Source organism: Gavia stellata, chromosome 2 (genome assembly GCF_030936135.1).
Source record: "Gavia stellata isolate bGavSte3 chromosome 2, bGavSte3.hap2, whole genome shotgun sequence".
NCBI lineage: Eukaryota > Metazoa > Chordata > Aves > Gaviiformes > Gaviidae > Gavia > Gavia stellata.
This window is the reverse complement of record NC_082595.1, coordinates 73,467,236-73,489,538: the sequence shown is the minus strand read 5'-3', so window position 1 is coordinate 73,489,538 and position 22,303 is coordinate 73,467,236. Positions and strand designations below refer to the sequence as shown.

The window sequence follows — 22,303 nt, the reverse complement described above, 5'->3', positions numbered from 1 at the left end:
ACTTAAAACACAGCCTGTCCTTTTATGCATCGTAATTTCTCCAAGCAATGTATTTGCATTTTATGTGTTCTGTTGTAGAAGAGGGAGCCTTAATGATTACAATTTGCCATCCAGAACTTTATAGCTAGTCCTTGCAGAAAATAACATTTCTGCCAAAAAGCTTCCTGCCCAGGTGCTTAACCAATTAGCTCTTAAGAGGTCTGGCAGTAAAACCAGTCACGGCAAGTTTTCTGATATACTGTATATAAGGTGACAGCTTGCAAAATGTAAGATGAAAATTTGTTTTCTTAACTAGCAGTGTGTAAAATCCTGGGAGACTATTTGATTGCACAGCCTAAAATGCTTATGACATGTCAAATTCCCAATTGATCTAGTGTGGTTTTAGCAATATGTTGTCAACTTAAACGTATTGTGTTTCTTTTTATAAATACTTTAAAAATAATTTCCTTAATTGTGCTTGGGTGTTGCAAATATGTAGGAAGGATGGAGTAATCCCACAAGTTTGAGGTTTAGGGCCCTTCAAACTTCTCCAAACATTTTTGCTAACTCACAAATACATGCGAGCTTTCAAAAGTGCCTTTTCTCCACAAATTACACCCACTTTTTATAATGGCATGGTAGATTAAAAACATATTTTTCACAAGGGGAGTACTTTGCAACGCAAAGAATAGAAGAAAACCATGAAAGATAAATATACCATAGTAAAACGAATTACATCTCTGATTCTGGAAGCAAGAAGTTCGTATTATGTGGAGATGGCAGTGAAAAGATTAAAACTTACTACAGATAATCCTTGAAGTAGTAGCTGCATAATGACAAAGGGGGTCTGTCAAAGATAATATAAAGAACGTGCAAAAATCTTGGTATTGAACTGGAATATCCACGTGGATAGTCAATACATTTCAGAAATTTCATTTTGAGGAGTGCCAGACCTAAGAGAAGATGGTCTTTGTCAGCTGCAGTATACAGTGCAGAGAGCTCATCACAGGACTTAGTACTGTAGAAGGGGATTTATTTCACTGTGCAGCCCTTGCGTTTTCACAAGGTTTTGATACCTGAAACTCAGCGTGCATGAGGCTACCACAGTGAGGACTCTGAAAACTTGGATCATGGGATAGACAAGTGTTCTACATATGAGAACACCCCACCACGTGCATGTAGGATGCACATAGAAGTATGGGTGATGACACTGCAGCAGGAGGGAGTCCTGGAGCCCATGCTCGTGTCAGGATGCTCAGTCCTGTTACCACAGCTCCATGGAGATCCTCCTGCTGCAATCCCACTGCAAAACCTTCCCAGGACTGGTCTAGCCCCGCGGTGACTGCATCTCCTTACAGCAGACAGCAACAGTCCCACAATAATCTTCCTCCTGGATCGGGGAGTGGTTCACAGCATCCTGTAATGTTTTCGCTTTGCAGCCTGAGCTCTGTGGTACCCTAGTCTCCCTTAGACATCTGTTAGCAGACTCTGTGAGCCATCAGCCTCGAAGGAAGTGCTACAGGCTCTCCAAAGATGGCATTCTAGTCTCCAGTGGATTTTCATGAAAACTTGCTCCCTATGGCCTGTGTGGTAAAAGGCAGGGTCTGCCAGCCCATGTGCAGCTGGGTTTCAGGAAGAACCTCTGGCATGGGATCTGCTGAGATGAAAAGTTGGTATGTGAAACTAAGACTTGTGTGAAAACAAGATTTCTCATTGCACATGTTATACTGTGATTTCCTTTAAAGTTCAAGGTGCTTTTTTGTTCCATGCTAATCGAACGGTGTCTGATCATTTTGCAGAGGGAAAATAAAGTAGAAAAACACAATATTAATTCTGATAAACATTTGAATCAGAAGTCAGAAATTCAGATTTCCCAGAAGGCTGGAATGGACACTCTGGAAAACCTCAGGAATTACGGCAATAGGGCAATTCCTTCTGCACAAACCCTGGCAGTGCCAGATGCTATTCAAGAAGATGAGATCACAATTACATTGGAAAGCCAAGAAAACTTCTCAGAAGGTACTGTTCTGAAATATAGTCTTGGCATCCTAGTCTGAAAGGGTACTAGGGTATCTGGGTAAAAAAGGGAACATGATTCCTGAAAATACTATAGAAATATCCTTCCACTTTTTTTTTTAATTACAAGTATTTTGAGCAATTGTTTCCCAGCCTTAAGTTTGGTGATTGATTTAATGTTGATCAGGTGAAAAAATTAGCAGGTGAACACCTGATCCAGTTTATACTCTGCAGGTACTGATTACAAATAACTGTTTGGTGTCATTGTGCAGGTTAGTTCCTCTATGAGTCACCCTGGGATGGCACTAGTACTGCTTAGGCACTTCCAAGAATAGACATTTATGAGTAAGAAAAGGAAATTATTTACATTCCCAGGATGAATGTGAGCATGGTGCAAGTGTCACAACTTCACTTATGCTCAAGAAGGGGTTGCACTCACATCCACAGCATCATTTTCCATAGTCTCAAAAATATAGAATCACAGAATCACAGAATCACTAAGGTTGGAAAAGACCTGTAAGATCATCAAGTCCAACCATAAAAAAAAAAAAAACAACCCACCCACAAAAAACCAAAACCACCCACAAACCACAAAACACACCACAACCCACACCAAAAACAACCCACACAGCACCATGCCCATCAAGCCACATCCCACAATGCCACATCCACACGCTCCTTGAATACCTCCAGGGAGGGTGACTCCACCACTTCCCTGGGCAGCCTATTCCAATGTTTCACTACTCTCTCAGTAAAGAACTTTTTCCTAATATCTAGCCTGAACCTCCCCTGGTGCAACTTGAGGCCATTTCCTCTAGTCCTGTCACTAGTCACTTGGGAGAAGAGACCAACACCCACCTCTCTGCAACCCCCTTTCAGGTAATTGTAGAGAGCGATAAGGTCTCCCCTCAGCCTCCTCTTCTCCAGGCTGAACAACCCCAGTTCCCTCAACCGCTCCTCATAAGACTTGTGTTCCAGACCCCTCACCAGCTTCGTCGCCCTTCTCTGGACACGCTCCAGCACCTCAATGTCCTTCTTGTAGTGAGGGGCCCAAAACTGAACACAGTATTCAAGGTGCGGCCTTGAAGAAGATGCACAGTACTGGATAATCAAACTCCAGATCTGAATTCAGACCCAGAAGCATAAATGAATAATAGTCACTAAAATTAAGCCAGGCAACTTTATGCTGAGATGCTTATTTAAAGACTGTTCACCCAACCAAAAAAATTGCTGATTTCCTACCTCCAGATCACCATTTGCTTTAAATCCTTGGTGCAAGATTTCATTCTATGTCAAGATCTACTTCTATTTATGCCTTTACAAGTGCTGACTTTTTTATTATGGGATAAAGCTGTTTTGATATTAACATGTTATTTTTCTTGAAAATACCATCCCATCAGAAGCTGATCTGATTTATTCCATATTCTATTTAGTTTCCAAGTTTGCAGGCAGAGATTCGGTCCACCTTGGACCTCCTAAGTCATCAAGCAAAAGTATGCCATGTGAGCCCATGTATTATCAGCCACTTTTGGACTTTCAGAAAAATCTGAATGATTTTGAAGACTTGACTGAAGCCGCAAAACCATGTCTTCATGAGAAATCACCATCCACACCAGCAAATAACCAACCTCCCTCTTCAAATATTCAAGCAATGACATGTACAATGAAAGCACCTCCCCGGTCCCTAATGGAAAACAGAATTATTACCAGAAGTCCTTTGCCTCATCAGGTCATGAGGTTTAAAGACCTTCTGAAGGCAGTAGATGACAATATTTACATCCCAACACGGTGTCACCTTGATAAAGAGGGCACTGATCTCCTCATGATTGACTCTCCCCAGCTGTCGCCTTTCCCCAGGCTGCAACAAGCCGCCCTGAGAGAAACCCTAGCCAGAAAGATTTCCTGGCTGGGGTCATCACAGCAACATCCAAATATCTGCCCTCTGGTTTTAGTCAATGGTTCAAAACCACCAGCCTTCCCCATGTCCCAACAGCAAACATTTACCACAAGAAGTATGAGGCAGTCTAAAGATAACCCAACTCATTTTTTCAACAAGAAAACTAAGAAAAACTTTATCCAACCCAGACACACACCTAAAACTACAGATCTAAATCTTCCAGTTTTATCTCCACCATACCAAACCAGGTTGGGGAAAAAAGCAGAGATTCTAAGGTTAAATTTTGCATAAATAAAACACCCACAAAGCATCAGAAGAAAATAGGACAAAGGGGCAGGAAAGAAACAAAGATGGACAGAAACAGAGAGTGAGAAAAGGACGGCAGGAGAGATGAATCCAATCTTAAAATGAGACACCTCCAAATACAAAGAAGAATGATATGATTTAAGCTGTGTATCCTCTGATACCCATCAAACATTGGGCTACAAATTTTGCAGAGCGCACCAAAGACACAGAAAAACAGATGCCACTGTAACAGAACAACATCAAGCATATTTAGGCAAAAAAGTGGACACTGTGGGCAGAAGATATGATTTTAAATACTTTGTATCAATACATGTATTGTCCCAAACTTGTGTAACTTGTACTTATGCATATCATTTGGGAAATAAATCTGGTCAGGCAATTTTATTTAAGCTGTGAACATAATACAGAAGGTAAACAAACAGCAGCAATGACAGAATAATCGATTTTGGGGAGATTGTCTTAATAAACAAAATAGTCATGGCACTGATCTTTTATTTATTTATTTATTAGTTTTAACTGTGTGTATTCTAATTAATGGAGACCATGCAACCTAACTCCCCTGAAAGGAGCAAATAAAAACATTTTCCTTGTAAATTTAACAGCTTAATTAGGACTGCCTATTTGTAACTGTGTGCCTTTGCAATGTTTGTCTCTTACTATTGAAAACATGCATTTGCTTTCCATTTCAATGATTTATGCTTCTCAGCTAGATTTTCATAATACTAAGCTTTGAGCCTGATTCTGTCTTCAAACCAGTTTTGTATCAGTTTAAATCCCTTAACTTCAACAGATTTGAACTTGATTGACTCCAACAGAGGTGAGAATACAAAGGGAGTCTTCCTATTCATATTGACCTTCATACCAGCAGGTCGAGGGAGGTGATTCTGCCCCTCTGCTCCACTCTCATGAGACCCCACCTGGAGTACTGTCTTCAGCTCTGGGGCCTCCAGCATAAGAAGGACATGGACCTGTTGGAGCAAGCCCAGATGAGGGCCACGAAGATGATCAGAGGGCTGGAGCACCTCTCCTATGAAGACAGGCTGAGACAGTTGGGGTTGTTCAGTCTGGAGAAGAGAAGGCTCCAGGGACACCTTATAGCAGCCTTCCAGTACCTGAAGGGGGTCTACAAGAAAGCTGGAGAGGGACTTTTTACAAGGGCATGTAGTGATACAACAAGGGGTAATGGCTTTAAACTGAAAGAGGGTAGATTTAGATTAGATATAAGGAAGAAATTCTTCACTGTGAGGGTGGTGAGGCGCTGGAACAGGTTGCCCGGAGAAGTTGTGGATGTCCCAACCCTGCAAGTGTTCAAGGCCAGGTTGGAGGGGCCTTTGAGCAACCTGGTCTAGTGGAAGGTGTCCCTGCCCCTGTCAGGGGGGTTGGAACTAGATGATCTTTAAGGTCCCTTCCAACCCCAACCATTGTATGACCCTATGATTCTACGATATTTGCTGCTCTGTAAGCTCACACGTAGAAGTAAAAGATGCGCAAAGGGTTTCTAAATAATACTAGATAGATACATGAAGAATAGCAGCAAGAAAAAGCCACAGCAGCAAGAAAAAGCCACAGCAGAATAAGGCATAATCCTATGAACTAAACCCAAGGCTTTTATCTGACAAGCACTGTGGTAAGCATTTGGTCACACTGAGCGGGACCAAACCTGTGCTCTCATTTTACTCTGTCTCGCCTTTCCCCACCGTGCCAGGACCACATCCATGGGGTGAGGTCTTCATGGTCCACGCAGCTCCTGCAGAAGCATGCCGCACCGCCTTGGTGAGGGCAGCTTATGCAGACCCACACGGGTGCCAGCCACACCGCGGTCTCCTCGGCTGGGCTGAAACAGCTATAGCAGAGCCCTGCTCTCAGCCAGCCCTTTAACTCAGTACATCTTTGCTGACCAGGCTTACAGGGCCAGTCCACAGCTGCAGCTGAAGAGCTGGAGAGGAAGGCTGGGGCACGTGGGCAGGAATTTATTACGCCAGCTTCGCCGCCGAAGAAAACATGCTGTGTAACTTCATCCTGTGAGCGTGTAGCTGCAAGTCAGACGTGCCACCTGGGATTGCAGCTGAGCTAGGTGGAAAGGCTAGTGCCCCCGCCCGGTGCTTTTCTTCAAAGCTTAAAGTCTCCTCAGAGCATAACAGTACATGTAGTCACCCCAAAATCTAGTTGGTCAGAATGATCCAGGTTGGAAAGAAACTTACTATTAAAAATGCTTGGTGACCCCAGCACAATTTGGCAGAACGTGGCGTGGAAGCAGATACACATGCGGCACCTGTACCCCTCCACTCAGAGGGGAAGGAAGGACCTCTGGTCTCTGAACAGGGGCAGATGGCAAAGAAGCTCAAACCCAGCAGTTTCCCTTGTGCACACCCGAGCTAATGAGCAGTGCAGGGGCCATTTGCTGTACTTATAACTCTGGCACCATGTAATTCAGAACCTAGAGGTAGCTGAGTGATTTCCAGATAGTGTTTTTTGTGGAAAATCTGATTTCCTTAGAATTTAGAAATTGTTTATGTCTCAAAAACATTTTTAGCTTTGAATTACCCTTAGAAAACACTTTTTGTTTGAATATACAGTTTGAAACAAATGGTTTCAGCTGTAAGTTGACATTTCAATTTACTGCTTCCTTTCACAATACTGAAATGCTTCATTCTGACCATAAATGTCTAAAAGCTTTTTCCTCCACATAATTTTTTTCTGAGAAAAATTTTTTTCCTTGACACTTTTTAATATTTTGCCTTTATACTCTAATTCCAGATGACAATAACATCAAAATGCTCTAGCTTTTTTCACCGAGTCGAAACTCCATTTTCCAAACAGCTCTACCACCATCTTCCAGCTCCTCCACAAGACCTCGGAGAGAGGAGAGAAAGAGGAGCTTATGCTTCTCCTTTACCGACTCAGTGCAGGTGTGTCTATGTAGGTGCCAAGCAGACGACAGCCACAGGACAATACCTGTTTCCCACAAAAATGAAGCCTGGAAAGATCAGTGTTAAGTGACTGTGCACCATGACCCAAGTGTGGAGGAGGCCTCCATCCTCCCATAGCCTCAGCTGCCTCCAGCCCAGCCTCTGCTCTGGCTGCAGCAGAGAATAGGGGTTTCCAAGGGGTGAGACACTTATCAGTGGTTGGAGAAAACATCAAGTCTTTGCAGGGTCCCTACCACCTGCCTGTTCTTTCCATCTTCAAGATAATATGGTTTCTTATTTCTAGGAGTGGTTTACTAAAAGGCAGGGGAATATCCCTTCTTCTGTCCTGTCTGGCACTTTAAAGGTCATAGTGCTGAAATAAATGTTTCTTCAACATGCCACAGCTGAGTATTGCTTTATAGATGTCACACAGAGAGAAAAGAGATTTTCTACCTATGCTTTCCATACACTTATTTAAGGGCTAGCTTCAACCTGGCCTTCTCCCAAGCTGTTCCAACACTGCTAAAACATATATCTGCTGCTAGCACAGAGCGGCCACGTCTGAGTAGGAACTCTCATCTACCACATACATGAACACTTTGAAATAAAAACCATCTCGTTCCTGAAGGGGAGAAGGCAAGAGTGCAGTTAACGGGTCAGTGACATAAACGCAGGTCCCGGATCACGTGCTGAGCTGGGAAGGGGCAGGGACCACAGTTCAGTATAGCCGATAACATAGCACGTGAGGATGGAAACACCTCCAGGCAGCCGGACTGCATGGGTGGCCCAGGCAGGGAGATGGTGCCAGTATTTTAACAAGTGGCTCCCACAAAAACATTTCCCTTCAGCAGGTGATAAATTTACGCTTCGGGGATGTGATGTCTACGGAAAGAAGTGAGGGGCTCTGGAATCCACCCTTTTATTTAACAATGTAAAGAAAAAAGTCTGCTTCTAACTAAGGAAGGGGACATCGCTGCTTGGCAAGAAAATGTACATTAGGATGCACTTGGCCAGAAATGCACTGAGTCATGCAGAGTAGTGTTCGATCAGTGCAATCCATGTGGGGGGAGAGGAGGGAGCTGAACGCCTTGCACAGGAGTCCCACAGCACCCTACTTCAGGAAGGGTTTTTGAAAATACCTAACGCTGAGTAGAGTCTTATTACAACCCTGATAAAAAGCCAATGCTAATAAGATGCAAGGCAAGGTGAAGTGGGACGGCAAGGCTTTCACACCTCCTCTCTCGCATCTGGTAGCAGAAACGTAACAACAGGCCCCTAAAGAGACAGTTTCTGAAGCAGCATTTAGCTACTTCATTACATCTATAGCAGTCCCTTATACAAACAAACTTCATATAGAGTCTCTGCTGGGACTGACACTGCATCTTTAGGTCCTTCAAATTAGTCTCTGTAAGTGGATCCTGCTATTTGCATGGTCTGTCAATGCAATCACAAAAGATTTCCCAGCCCTCCATTTCATAGGTTTTCCATTTACACATAGGAAATGGCACCTTTTACTACTACCCTGTTTCTGCGCCGTATTAATAAGTTCAACTGCTTTATGTATTACCAGTTTGAACACTGTTCTGCTTTTCAAATCACAACTGTTTTCATGTCAGCAAAAGAATTTCAAACCACAGGAAATTCTGGGGATGAAGTACAAATATACACTTAAAAGAGCTATCGGGAAACAGAATCAAACCTACAGTTGGAAAAATAAGAAAAAATGTCACTGCTTTCATACTGCACTTTTAATTTAATAATTTTTAAACACATAAATGAACAATATTAATAATTTAGCCAGTAAAGGAATTTCTGTTTAGCCTCTGAAAAATCCCTGAATAATTCAGAAGTTCTGACATTAGATAGCCTTTGTCATGCTGACCCATCCACCCTGGGTAAAACGCTGAAGAGAGATCGAAGTGACTGACCCATTCTCTCACAGCCCTCTCACATTACAGCTTATGAACAAAAAAACTCCACAAATCAGAAGCTCACGAAAACAGAGAAAGCAGCTCATGTTCACCTGTTGTCTGTGCCAGCAAGATGATGAGAAAGGGCAAACAGGAGCATTTTGCTCATTCTTTATAAACACAGTGTTAAAACAACAACACCTGATCTGCAGCCCAAGGAAATCCACTCCTTTGACTTCCATGGGCTTTAATCATAGGGTGTGGGAAAGGTTTAAGAAATCCAGAAGATATTCATCGAACAAAAGCCGTCTTAAAAGAAATCAGTGTTTGTCAAACTGAAAGTGAGCCTGAGAAATACACAAACACATTTTTTCTTCTATGAATCAGCACTTACAATTTTTATGTTCCTTATATGTAATATACATTTGCCTCACCCATACATCTGAAATTAAAATCTTTCAGTATCATAACGATAATGAACTACTCCCTTCCTCTCTTTCACCACTTTTTTCAGTTCTGGTCATCGTTTTGGGTTACAGATTATATAGATGGATACTACAGAAAAATGTAAGGTAGTGAACTTAAGAAACATAGTCCTCTTAAGAATAAATATTTGAGATTTCTGCTAGGATTCCTGGCATAAAACATTCCAGCAGAAGAATCAGCAGGGACTTTCCTACCAAGTCTATAATTTTCTTGGCTGTAGTGTTTGGGCCCCAGTCCCTTATACACACACATTTTGTGGCTAATCCATTAGAGAGAAAGCAAGAGAAGGCTTTCGGGGAAGAGCTATTTCCAGCTAGGAAGGAGCTATCACAGAGCTTAAGGCTTCTACCACCACTCAGGAGAGCGGGCAGAGGGGCAAAGGGAACAAATAGAGCTAAACACCGTGAGGCATACTCAGGTTGAGATTTTGAGGAGCAATAGGATCTTGCAGTGCGATGTTGCTTACCCAACCTTAAACAGAGGAGACATCTCTGACTAAGCTGGTTGTCTAGACTCCTTTGTAGTCAATGGAGACTACGGACATCTGGAAAACAGGGAGAGTAAATTAGTTTTGGAGGCCCTTGAACAGACTCTTCAAAATCTACCTAACTGCACTGCCATAAGGACTAATTGATCCGATATTTTGGGCTTTGAGCTTCCACAGACTGGATAATAAGAACAGAGCATCCGTCTCATCTCATGAATGTTATAGCTGGCAGGACTCTTTCCTGACCTCCACAGGAGCACAACAGTAAGATTTTTAAGTCCTTATCTGGAGCATATATCAAAGGCTCAGAAAGGTAGAAGGGAGAACCAAATGGGTCCTTAAACCTAATCAGCTGCTTCTAGGCAGGCAGGCGTTTTACTTGGGACATCTGTATTTAGCAGCTGTAACAGCCTTTTGAGGCCAGCAAGAAGACTGAACGCCACTTTTTACAAATCCTTTCTTAGAAAGCAAGTCCTCCTTAAAGCAGAAAGCCAGTATTCCCCTATTTAGAGAAAAGAAGGATTTAAATATCAAGCCTATCCATTGCAGCAGCTCAAGCAGGACACAAAAAACATTAAGGACTACGTTACACAAGTCTTTTCTATGCTAATTGATACTTAACTCACATCAGCAGTTTCTACAGTACGCTTCAATGTGACCAGAAAGGAAAGCAGGTGTTCCTCCAGCAAAGGAGGAGCCCTTTGATTCAGACCTTCAGGGTGTCTTTCCAGTGAAGTTCTGCATACAAGCCCTTGTGGGTATGGCAGTATTTCACACTACCAAGAGGTTTCTTTCACAGAACACAGCCTATACATCTGCCAGACAGCCATTCTTAGCCAGCCTACACCCTTTCCTAGCATGACCCAGAATTCCCATGTTACGGAGACTCTGCTCTTTCTAGGCATTTCTACTTGCTGCTTCCCATATGCTTTAATAGCTCAGCACCTCTCCTGTGACTAAACCAAAAAATAACTCCCCAAGACGACTGACGTATAAGCCACATACATTTACAGGCATTTACATGTAGGCTAAAACAGAGAGGTGTGGAAGATACGCTGTTACACAATGGATATGAAAGGTTAAATGACACATTCTGTGTTTGTCTATACTGCCTCCCTTTTATTGCTGCGAGACCACCCCCCACCTTCTCAGACAGAGATAGAAGAGTCATAGAGATGATGATACGGTACCAGCTCAAGCTGTTTTGTTATGACAGCCTTCTAGAGAAAGAAAACTGTGTTCCAGTCACTTCACTGTTTTCAACAGCAGTAAGTAGGCAAATCCTGCAGATGAGAAGAAAATTTACATTTCAGAAAACCTGCCCCAAATTGTCGGAAATGCTCTAAGGATACCCTGCTCCAATGGGCTTGATTCTCTTCTGTTAAGCTCATTATCTTCCTTCCACAAAAAAGCAAGCAAGCACCCCTTGAGTTCGCAAAGGCAATCCTTCGAGAAAAATGGATATTTGAGAGACTTCTGTACTCATGGAATATATAGTAAAGATGGCAAAATTTCCCAGAAAGCCTGAAAAATACTCAGCAGTGACTGAAAAGTCAGTAAAATCATGACTGTCATATAGCTATTATGTTATCCTGATAGATATCAGTGTATGACAGTATCAACTAATGAACATCTGAGCTCAAAAAGTACAGATCATACATTACACATCTCTATGCAATCTCAGAAATAATTCATAAGCTTGCCCTTTCTTGACACTTTCTCTGCAGGAATCTCTCTGCTTCTATTCTGCTTTTGCCCCGTGGAGAGAAGAAACACCAAGCAGAGATTTCAATGTATGAACATAGTATGTGGCATGGTGAGAGAACCTCATAATAGCCCATTTGGAAGTACTGACCAAAAATTGGCTTAGCAATAACTAAGAGCTGGGATTTTTGCCCTTCCATTAAAGCAAGGAGAGCAAACCATGGCTTTAGGCTTAACCAGTTGCATCAAGCTCAGTGCCACTCCAGTGACTGAGCACACTCACTATACTTCATACCCTTATACCCTGTGGTCTCTACAGATTTTTTCACTTTAATTCGTCTTGCAAAAATGAACATCTGCCCCCTGCATCCTTGCTTTTGCTTCCTTGGACCTATCATTGCCCAAGGACTTGCATGTTGGAAAAAGCAAGTTCAGTGTCTGAAATGAAAATAAAATCTCCCTTCAAATGGCACAAAGTTGCTTAAAAACATTAATCTGCCTTATTTTTATGATGTGTTTAAAATTAAATGTTCCCATATGGGTACAACAGGGCAAACCACGTCCTTCCATTTAAATAGCCTGTTTACTTTAAAATCTGAAACTAGCTACAAATTTAAACCCTTTTTGTTTTTGTCCACCTGGAAAAAATTATCAAATTCTTAAGTGTGCATTGTAATAAGAGCAAACACTGAAGAGTGTGAATTCTTAGGTTTCAATATCTATTTTTAAATTGTTTTTCATGTAAGCTTTTAATTTAGTTTTAATAAGATTCTAATTGCATTTTAAAAAAATAGCACTTGATTATTGAAGACATATTTCTGTAGGATTAACTTACATAGCTTAGACTTTTAAAATATTGTTTTAAATAATAATTTGGTATTTTATGATTTATACTACCAAATCTAAATATAGTTAGCGTAAAATAATTAGAGAATGGTTGCAAGAAGTAGACTTATTGAGGGTTATCCATTTTATAAGAGACTCACATCTCCTATGTAATTATTCAATGTCAATAAGTGTCTTCAAAAATCTGTTGATAATTAATGCATGATGAGTGCTTAGTTATATATTAACATATTGCATAATTAAAGCCAATCGAAAGTTTTGCTATTTGCTGTACAGCTCAGAAACAGGAAAAAAATTAGCGTGCTAAATGAAACGAGCTGTGCAGCTTCATTCTCAGGTCTGCTCCAGCTGCTTTTTGCCACTTCAGCGGTGCAAAAGAGCCAGAGACCCAGCAGCCTTGCTCTCCTGATGGTTCTCCATAGAGCGGAAATACTGGGTAATTCAAAGCAGCAACAGTGGCTGTATGCCACCTTCCCTTCTCCAGCTAGAGGGTGTAGTATCAATACCGTGTTCCTCCCTTGCTACCAGATATACTCTTTGAGCTCACAGGTAGCCAAGATTAATTTATAATAGTTTTACAGCAGCCTAAAGATCTATAAAGTCATTTTTGCCTTGCTAATCTGGCACTGCCTGCTATAGCGGATCTGGGCCTTTAAGCACAGGAAAGTCTTATTTAACTGTAGTCTTAGGCTAACTGTAGGCTTTAGACCTGGATTGAAAAGGCATTAAAGTCACCTGGAATCCGTCCCTCACCCTTGCTGGGAGCCGCGCAACCCCTCGGCATGCTGCATGCTCCATGGAAACACCACTCTCCTGGCAGGCAAAAGTCTCCTGGAATAGTTATTACAATGGATATTATAGGAAGGACTGCACTGGTAGAGAGGTTAATGAGATAAACTATTTCTTCTTTTTCACCGATCTATTTTTACATTCTCATAAATACCACTTCTCATTCCACTCACTGTCATCATGACACCTCCCCCACTGCATCCCCCAGATATTTTATAGGGCATTCTCTTTATGAGTTTGGGGATAGAAAATGCTTCTTTCCTGCCTTGTTTTGCTCTGTTCAGGTTAAGTCACCTGTTTTGGTTTTTACTGTAACTTTGATCTATAAAACCTGAGCTCAGTCAGCCATCCAACAGCACAGCCCAACATTCAAGAGGCACTGGGCACTGGAAGAACCCATAAAGGCAGTATCTGCCTTGACAGTATGCCTGCTGTGAGTAAACATCCCCTAAAAGAAAAGCGTGGCAGAGCAACAGCAGAACGACTTCTCCATGTAGGTGACTCTTCCCTTAAGTGCTTTTAAATACATTACAGGCATCTTCTGTACCACCTTCCTTTAGTGTTAGCTCATAAGATAAAAGTAACATCTGACATCTTTTTTTAACTTAATACCATTTCATGCCAAAAGTTAGATCCTACAAAACTGCTGTACATGGCATGTAAACCAAGTGCATGTCCCTCTGCACACCAGCAGGAACATCCAAAGAGCTGGAAGACTTCGGGAGATCCACGTCATCACGGGCTAAGTAACTGCTTGTGACCGCACCGATTGTGAAGCTGTGTTTCTCTGCCATGAATCACTCTTCAAGTAATTAAAACCAGTATACAAGTCAGAACACAACAGAGAATAAAAGCCTGAAGCCCCTGATTTTGATGCTTGATCAAAGCCCTTGCTCCCCGTGCAATGTGGTGGCACTACCCTGCCGGGCTGCTGAAGTCAGCTGTCAACCAGCGCAAACATGTCACCGACCCAGGCTGCACCCAGCCCAGTGTTCTCTAGGCTTTTGAAAATTAGTGAAGACTAAGCTAATCAGCCTGCTCTGTCTTTATATTTATTGATGAGAAATATGTCCGATGGGGAGAAGATTAATGTGCATGTGGGCTCTCTGCTCAATGAAGCAAGAGACTGAGTGACAACAGGCATGGAAAAGGCTGAGGTACTCCATCTCTTTTGTTCTCCCCAGGCAAATCATGCCTGACCAGTCTGACTGGTTTCTATGAGATGACTAGCTCCGTGGACAAGGGAAGAGCAAAGGCTGGTACTGTTTAGTTTTTACTAGTGACTGGACACACTCAGCCTCTTCATGGGTGATACCACACTGGGGGGAGCAGTCAATATGCAGGAGCACAAGCTGCTGTTCAGACGGACCTGGACAGGCTGGAGAAGTGGGCTGACAGGAATGTCATGAGGTTCAGCTAAGGCACATACAAAGTCCTGCATCTGAGAGGGAATATCTCCATGCAGCAATAAAGTCCAGGGCTCAACCCTCTGGAAAACAGCTTGGCAGAAAAGTACCAGGGCATCCTGATGGACAACATGCTGAACATTATTCAGCAGTGTGCCCTTGCAGCAATGAGGGCCAACTATATCCTGAACTATATTAGCAAGAGTGTAGCTTGCAGGTCAAGGGAAGTGTTTCTTTGCCTCCATTTGGCCCTTGTGTGACTTCTTCTGGAGTACTGCACCCAGTTTTTGGCTACTCAGTACCACAAAGACATGGACATGCCAGAGTGAGCCCAGTGGAGGGCCACTAAGATGGGCAGGAGGCCGACACACAGGATGGATGACAAGAGGCTACATGAACTGGGTTTGCTCAGCTTTCAGAAGAGAAGGCTCGGGGGGGGACCTTATTGCCGTCTGTAACTACCTTATGAGAGGGTCATTGAAACTACCTTATGAAAGCCAGATGGAGCCTCTTCTCAGAGGTGCACAGGCATAAAATAAGATGCAAGAAATGCAAGTTGGAATTCAGGTAGGTCAGAAATTCTGATCACATGAAAGGAAGAAACTTTTGACCACAAGGGTGATCAAGCACTGGAACAGGTTTCCCAGGAGATTATCAAAACCAGGCTGGACAGGTCCCTGAGCAACTGGCCTGTCTTTGAGCCAGGAACTGCACTCGATGAGCTCCAGAGTTCGCTTCCAACCTGCACAATTCTGTGATTCTGTTTTAGGAAAAGACAGGACTAGATGCATTTGCCCCATGGCAGTGCCCATTTCTTTCCATTGAATATATACGGAGACGAAGTTGGCTAGCTTAGACATAGACAACCCATTTTTAGGTTGTTAATTTACAGAAGAGAAATATCACTTTTAGAACAGAAAACCTCAGTAAAGTAGAGACAGAGGAAGCACGGTATTGTAGATTAAACACTAGTAGAGCATTAGTGTTTAGTAAGATACATACCACTAAATCTTGCTATCCTTGAAAAAGTTCCTAGTTTATTAGAAGTAGATGTTTTAAGTCTTAGTTTCTTTCCTATCTCCCATATTTCACTCGAGATACAAGAAACAGAACCAAAACCAGAAATATATTTGAAAAATATAATAGATCATATTTTATGTACATATACAATCCAAAATATACAGAAACATACATTCTTAGTTGTGGATTTTTAAGTAGTACAAAATAATCCTCTATACAGCTCTTCTAAGTGTCATCTTTAAAAACCAGGAATTCCAGCACTAACATGACTGGATCCCAAGTTAAGTAAGAAAGGTTCATATTAGATACAGGACATTTTAAGTGAGAAAGTCTTGATTCTGAAATTTTCTTTCCTCCCTTTGCTCCCTAGAGTCTGATTTTACTGATTTTGAGGTCTGTTGTACATCAGTATCTGTTTCCTCAAAGAATCCCATGGTGCGGCTGACTGACTGGGAGAGGGTTGTGGGAAAGATTCAGTCTGTGTGGTAAATTGCATTTTATTTCCTAATTAAAATATATATTCAGGTTTGATTCAGGGAAGCAAGAACTGTTTTCTACCAGCACTATGGTTTAGACTTTAAGATCTGTATTGCCTTCTAGCAGGGTCCATCACTTTCCATTGACTGTAGAGAATTTTTTGAATGACCTTGTTCATTATTTAGGCCTTTCAACTAGGTGCTTAAAGTGAAGTAAGGTAAACCAAGCCCTACAAAGTTATGTGGCAGTGTATTGTGATTTTGTGAGTTATCAAGTTGTGAGACAGGGTGCTGTTTTATTGCATTTGCTTTGTTGTTATTTTTTAAAGGGACATTGGGAAGGATGTTGGCGCACACTCTTGACATTTGATGGCCTTATTCCTGCTTGATAGATACATATTTCAAAGAACTTCTGTTACCTGTGGCACCCCTGTCTGAGTTATTAAGCATTTCTTATGTTTTCTGGGTACTTAATCTGGGGGAAAATTTTCCAGGCTCATCCACACAGAGGATATTATAATTAGTTCATTTATGAGCAGCAAATAGCAGAAAGTATGGCATGTAATTACCTGAACACCTGATTTCTACAATAACCACACCTCAAAATTGAGAAATTGAGTACTTACTTACTTTTAAAAGTCTGTTTATTTATTCATCAAATGTGTCTGGTTTTGGATAAGAATGACCCAATCTGTACTACATTTTCAGTAAAAGCTAATACTTACATGGGACATGGAATACTTCTGAGACTTTCAAAAGATGTGCTATATTTTGCTTTGAATATCCGATCTGGACCATTTCCCAGACCACTAAACACTTTCTAGACTTTCTAGCATTTTCTTCATGATGTCTCCCTGCATTTCCTGGCACTAGCTAGAATATGGGATTGAAGTATCAATAAAAACAGAAATAATTTGCAATGTACTACAGCCCCCCCCCCAAATAATTAAGTATTCCAAACACAACTTGAAAAGAAATAACTTCTTACAGTATTTCTAGGGCAGTTTTTCAGGCTTTGCATCTCACACTGCTGTTTTTATCCAATAGGACAGTTTTGAATTGGTATTATTTTACAAGTGAAGTTTAGTTAGTTCACAGAGGAAACTTTGGGTACACATGCAAGGAGCTGGGGCTAAATTTGTGCCACAGTTCTGTATTTTTCAAACAAACTCAGTCTACATATATGACAGACCTTCAGCTGGTGCAAATCAGCACAGCACTACTGCAATCATCTTTACCAGCCGCTGGGACTCTGGCATGGATGAAGCCTTTCTTGTTGAATTAATAGCACTTCTTCTTGTCAGCATCTCTCTCCCAGGCAGTCATTCTCAAGAGCACTGATCATGGCTGCTCAAATATTTTGTGACTAGAGGACTAGATTAATAATGACAGGCCACTTAGTAACCATATTCCTTTCATCATTTATGTCTTCTTTTCGTCGCAAGGAACAGGTGCACCCAGGTCCCAGTCCCATATTTAATCAATGTTGTCATTTAAAGTAGCAACAAAGGCAACTCTTAATCCTCCTGAGAAGCCTGAAAATCAAAATTATGCAGGTTGGAAAACAGGAAAAGTCTTCTAGCAGGATTGCTTTGTAAATACTGGAATAGACTTCCTGTAGAAATCACAGCCTCTTTGGTGGATGTCCTTAATAACAGGAAAGATAATCCCATCAGGAGCAACAGAGCTATACTGCATCCTACTTCTGGGCAGGATAATGGACTAGGTGATGTCTTAGATCTTTCCTGACTTATTTTTCTGATTCAGTAATGCTACCAAGTATCCTCCAGTGCATGTGACAACTACATCTCCTTCCTACAAGCCATGTCAAAAATCTAGTCTTTATTGTTGTTGTTGTGCAAATCTGTGATCACTAATTTACAGCATCTCTTCTGAAATTTCTAAATACCATAAATTTATTAATTCGAGCTTTCAAACAGTCCAAAATGTTGTTCTAGTTTAACCAGAACGAAAGACGTGTTACAAAGCACCGAATTATCAGATGCGAGACAGCAACCCAAATTGGAATTCATAGCTACCGTGTATGTGCTTGCAGATACTGTACCAGAGAGTGAATGACTCAGCCTCCCTCTGGGGGGATTATATGCAGGAATCTCTGCACAGTTCTGGGTACTTCAATACCAGAAAGAGAGCAACAGAATGATGGGTATGTGAAAAAAGCCATAAAAATGACTGAACAGCTGTAGGGGTTGATTTATGAGGAGAGATTAAAGGAATGATGTTAGATTGTCTGCACAATGTCCAACAGCCATATGTTAACCACTTCAAGTATCTGAAGAGTGTAAACACCAAGGACGGGAATAAATAACCAGGCTGGAACAAAAAGGTGTAACAAAAAATACAGAAAATTAGTATACTAGGGGAAATTCTTAACAATGAGCTTTGTTAACTACAGATAAGTATCTGAAGAAAAGCAGCAGGAGTCTTATTATTCCTAGTAACTTCAAGAGCAAACTGGACAAATCACTGAAAAAAAGCCATTAGGTATCTATCCGGGGCTGGCTGGCAAGAGAGCTTGCCAGCTATTATTGTTTGATAATTCCTTCCTTTATGATATTTATAAATCAAAATGCAAAAGACAAGTGATGACTCATTCAACTGAATTAGTCATTTACATCACTTACTCTTACTTGTCTAAAATGTTAAAGCAAACAATATACTATCCTTATGCATACTTTACTCGTAAATACTTCCTGAAGGTATTTTCTGTCAGGTATTTTTAAAATTAAAAAAAATCCCATATCACTGCACATTTAAAACAAACAAACAAACAACCAAAAAAAAAACCAAACCAAAAGATTGTTCCTAAATGATTGTTTAGGAGCAAAGTTGGAATTACTAACAGAAAACCACTATCTTCTGCTATGTCATTCGCATGTCTACCTAATGAAACTATAAATCGCTGTGGTTGTAATCCAGAATTCAGGGATTCCCATTTTCCTCTGCAGCTTCAGAACATGTTATTTTGTACTTCTCCTTCGCCGCTCAGCCTTCCTGTTATAACAAGAAAAGTTTGTTCCTTGTCAAAAAGCTGGAATTCCCATTTATTTGCAAAAGAGGAACTCGATATTCCCACTACTCTTGTATAAAGCCATACCATTATTTACTAATTCCCTCTTAGTCCTACTTCTGTGTCTTAGAGATGGATTAGAAGGTTCAAAAGATAAAAAAGTACTCAAGGTGGACTCCAGGGAAAGTTCCCCTCAAAAAACATTTTCTATGCATATATCTGTTTTGGAAATAATTAGACTCAAGCTCAGCCATATAAAGGACATAGGGGTGTTAACTTTAATGCTAGTCAATTAGCTACTCAACAATGCAGGAAAGGAGCTTATATCAAGAGCTGGCTCATTTGAGAGAAAAGCCCAGGAGTAAACCAATGCCTCTGCTGCTGGGAAGCCAGGGGCCACAGTCAAAAGAGGGTACAAGCCAAATGAACTTTGCTGACATGCCAATATGGCCTAGAGGGGATGTTCACAGCTTCATCTAAGGAGTACAGACATCAAAATGCAAAATGCTTGTAAGAGTATCTAACATAGAAAGGGAAACCCCTAAAAACAGTTTTAACGTATGTCGAGAATTATTGCCTCAATCCAGTTATCAAGATTACAGCTCCCAACATTCTCCATTCAAAGCATTTCTAAAAAGTAGAGGCTGCTTTTCCAAATGAAAATATTTTGACTTTTCAGAGTTTTCCTATTTTTTAGCTTTTTTTTTTCCTTACTTTCCTGCTTGCTTTCTTTTCCATGCCATTCCTGAAGGAAGGAATCTAAAAAGCGAAAGAAGGAAAAGTGGAAAGGAAGAAAAGGAGAAAGAAAAAGAAAGATCTAAGGGAGAAAAAAAAACTACAAGAAAAAAAAAAAGAAAACGAAAAAGGAAAAAAAAAACTTAAAGAGCTCTCACCAGGATGTAGTGAGGGTCTTTCAGTTTAATATGAATAGATATATCCCATCCCCTGGTGAAACTACTCACAGCAATCTACCAAAGTTCCAGCAGAGCCATTAGTCAGCAAAGGAGCGATAGGTGGAAATCCAGGACTGTGAGCGAGAATCCGTCCTGCCAAGCTGGCATCACCCACATGACCTGCTGGCTCTGGCTGCTTGCAAGGTTTAATAAGGCCACATCCTTAAAAGCAGTTAGTGCGCTTAATATGAGTCAGTGGAAATGAGGCACCTACATAATGGTTAGTCACCTAAATACCTTTGCAGATCAAGGTCTTATTTCAGCAAAGGGCACTACAGGGCACTTTTTGTCACGGGAATCGGGATTGGCCACAATACCAGTGACAGAATTTGCCACAGAAGGTCCCCAGCCGAGCAGCTTTATTTGGAAATGACCACGTCTACAGCAGCAGTTACTTTTCTGAGCGAATGTGCACATTTACTCTTGGTTCACAGGGAAACATTTACAAGAACCCTGAAATACGGAAAGATTTTTTTGCCGTATCATGTGTTTTCATAATAGAAAGTTTGTCCACAAACACGGTCTTTAAAAAAAAAAAAAAAAGAAGTGTGACTCAAGGAAAACGGCATCCAGGGCAGAACAGAAAGTGAGCTGACAGCCCTGTGAACCCAAAACAGCCCCCAAGAAGATCTGTCTGCCAGCAGAGCCAGCAGTGGCGTCAGCCAAAGAAGTCAGCCACAAATCCAGACACGGCTGCTGGAAAAACACATTCCAGGTTCTACACACCGCTGCCAAGTCCACCCCATGATTATAGCCACGGACTTTGGAGAACCCAGAGGAAGAAGGTGAAAAGGAATGGGATCAACATTGCCTACATCGGGAAGAGGCAGTGCCAAGGCAACACTGAAATTGCCGGTAAGTCCCATTTTACTTTGTTCTTGCATTATTTTAATGCAGATTCTAGCTATAGTCTTTCAAAGTTTAAAGGAGACTTTGTCATTTTTGGCAGCAAACCCAGCTTTCTTAGCAAACATGATAATGGCCTTACATTACATGGCCTTGTGCCCCAAAGGATTCCAAAGTGTTTTACAAACTTAAGCTGATACATGGCCAATGTACACAGAGACCTCTTCATCCACCACTGAAATGTGCTCAGCCTCTAGGACAACCTGTCATAAATGATTAGCAAAGCACAGAAGCTCTCTGCAGTATTTTAGGCTAGGACGTGATGAATGCTTTATGCTACTGAATCTGAACGAGAAGGTGGAACATAATTATGTGAGCAGAAATTCAGTTGCACACAACACTTTAACTCATACTCCTTCAGCTCTGCACCTACTCTTAAACTCCTACTACAGTGCCTTTTAGTCTTACAGTTTGATGACAACCTTTGTTTTCCAAAGCCTCCTTTGGTAATGTCCTCAGCTACATGGTTGGATTCTCCTTCCCTTCCAACTGGTGCATCTACTGGATCCACATCAATGGTTGCTCCTTCACATAGGTGTCCCACCAGTTTCCCAACCAGACTCAACTTCTTCTGCGACAGCAATATACTAAGCCCAATAAAATTCTGGGTGAAGTCTTGCAGATCTCTTCCCTTTCAGTTATTTACTGCACGGTGATAATTTGCCACATGTGATGCTTTCTTTCATAAGCGCTGCAGGGTTTTAACTCTCTCCTCCACCAAAAAAGCATTTCACAAGCAGTACAAAGTTTTCAGGCCCGTCCACAGTAGGAGAATTACTCTTAGCCATAATTTGCTGCCTTTTCCTAACGCTACAATAAAATTATAATTTTCACTCTAAAATATTTATTGAGCCACTTAATTTTCATGACCTTCCCGAAGTCAGGAGAACACCAAATGACTTAATCCTTTAAAAAAAAGCTTTATATAGCTAAGCAGATTTGTGCAAGTGCCTACAGAGATTGGGGGGGTTTAAAGTGCAACAAACCATCTAATAAAGATTTTCAGACACAAAGCCATCCCAAATTCATGCAATACTGGCTGTGGCTGCCATTCTAAAAGTACCAGCAGAATCCCAGATATTCTGAACAATAAATAAAACCAAGCACACTTTTAAACTTTAATTCCAAGACAGGGATATAGACATCTCTTCAAGGCATGTTAGGAAAAAAAACACTTTCTAA

General features: G+C 41.3%; 1 protein-coding gene across 1 annotated transcript in view; it reads left to right on the top strand.

Moving 5' to 3' along the window:
* The window catches only part of LOC104257907 (hormonally up-regulated neu tumor-associated kinase homolog A), a 56,383-nt gene that overhangs the window by 20,765 nt on the left and 13,315 nt on the right, over nucleotides 1-22,303 (top strand). The window contains exons 8-9 of the mRNA XM_009812826.2: nucleotides 1,779-1,998; nucleotides 3,429-4,007. Of these exons, the coding sequence (XP_009811128.2) occupies nucleotides 1,779-1,998; nucleotides 3,429-4,007 (799 nt within the window). The remainder of the gene's footprint in view (nucleotides 1-1,778; nucleotides 1,999-3,428; nucleotides 4,008-22,303) is intronic.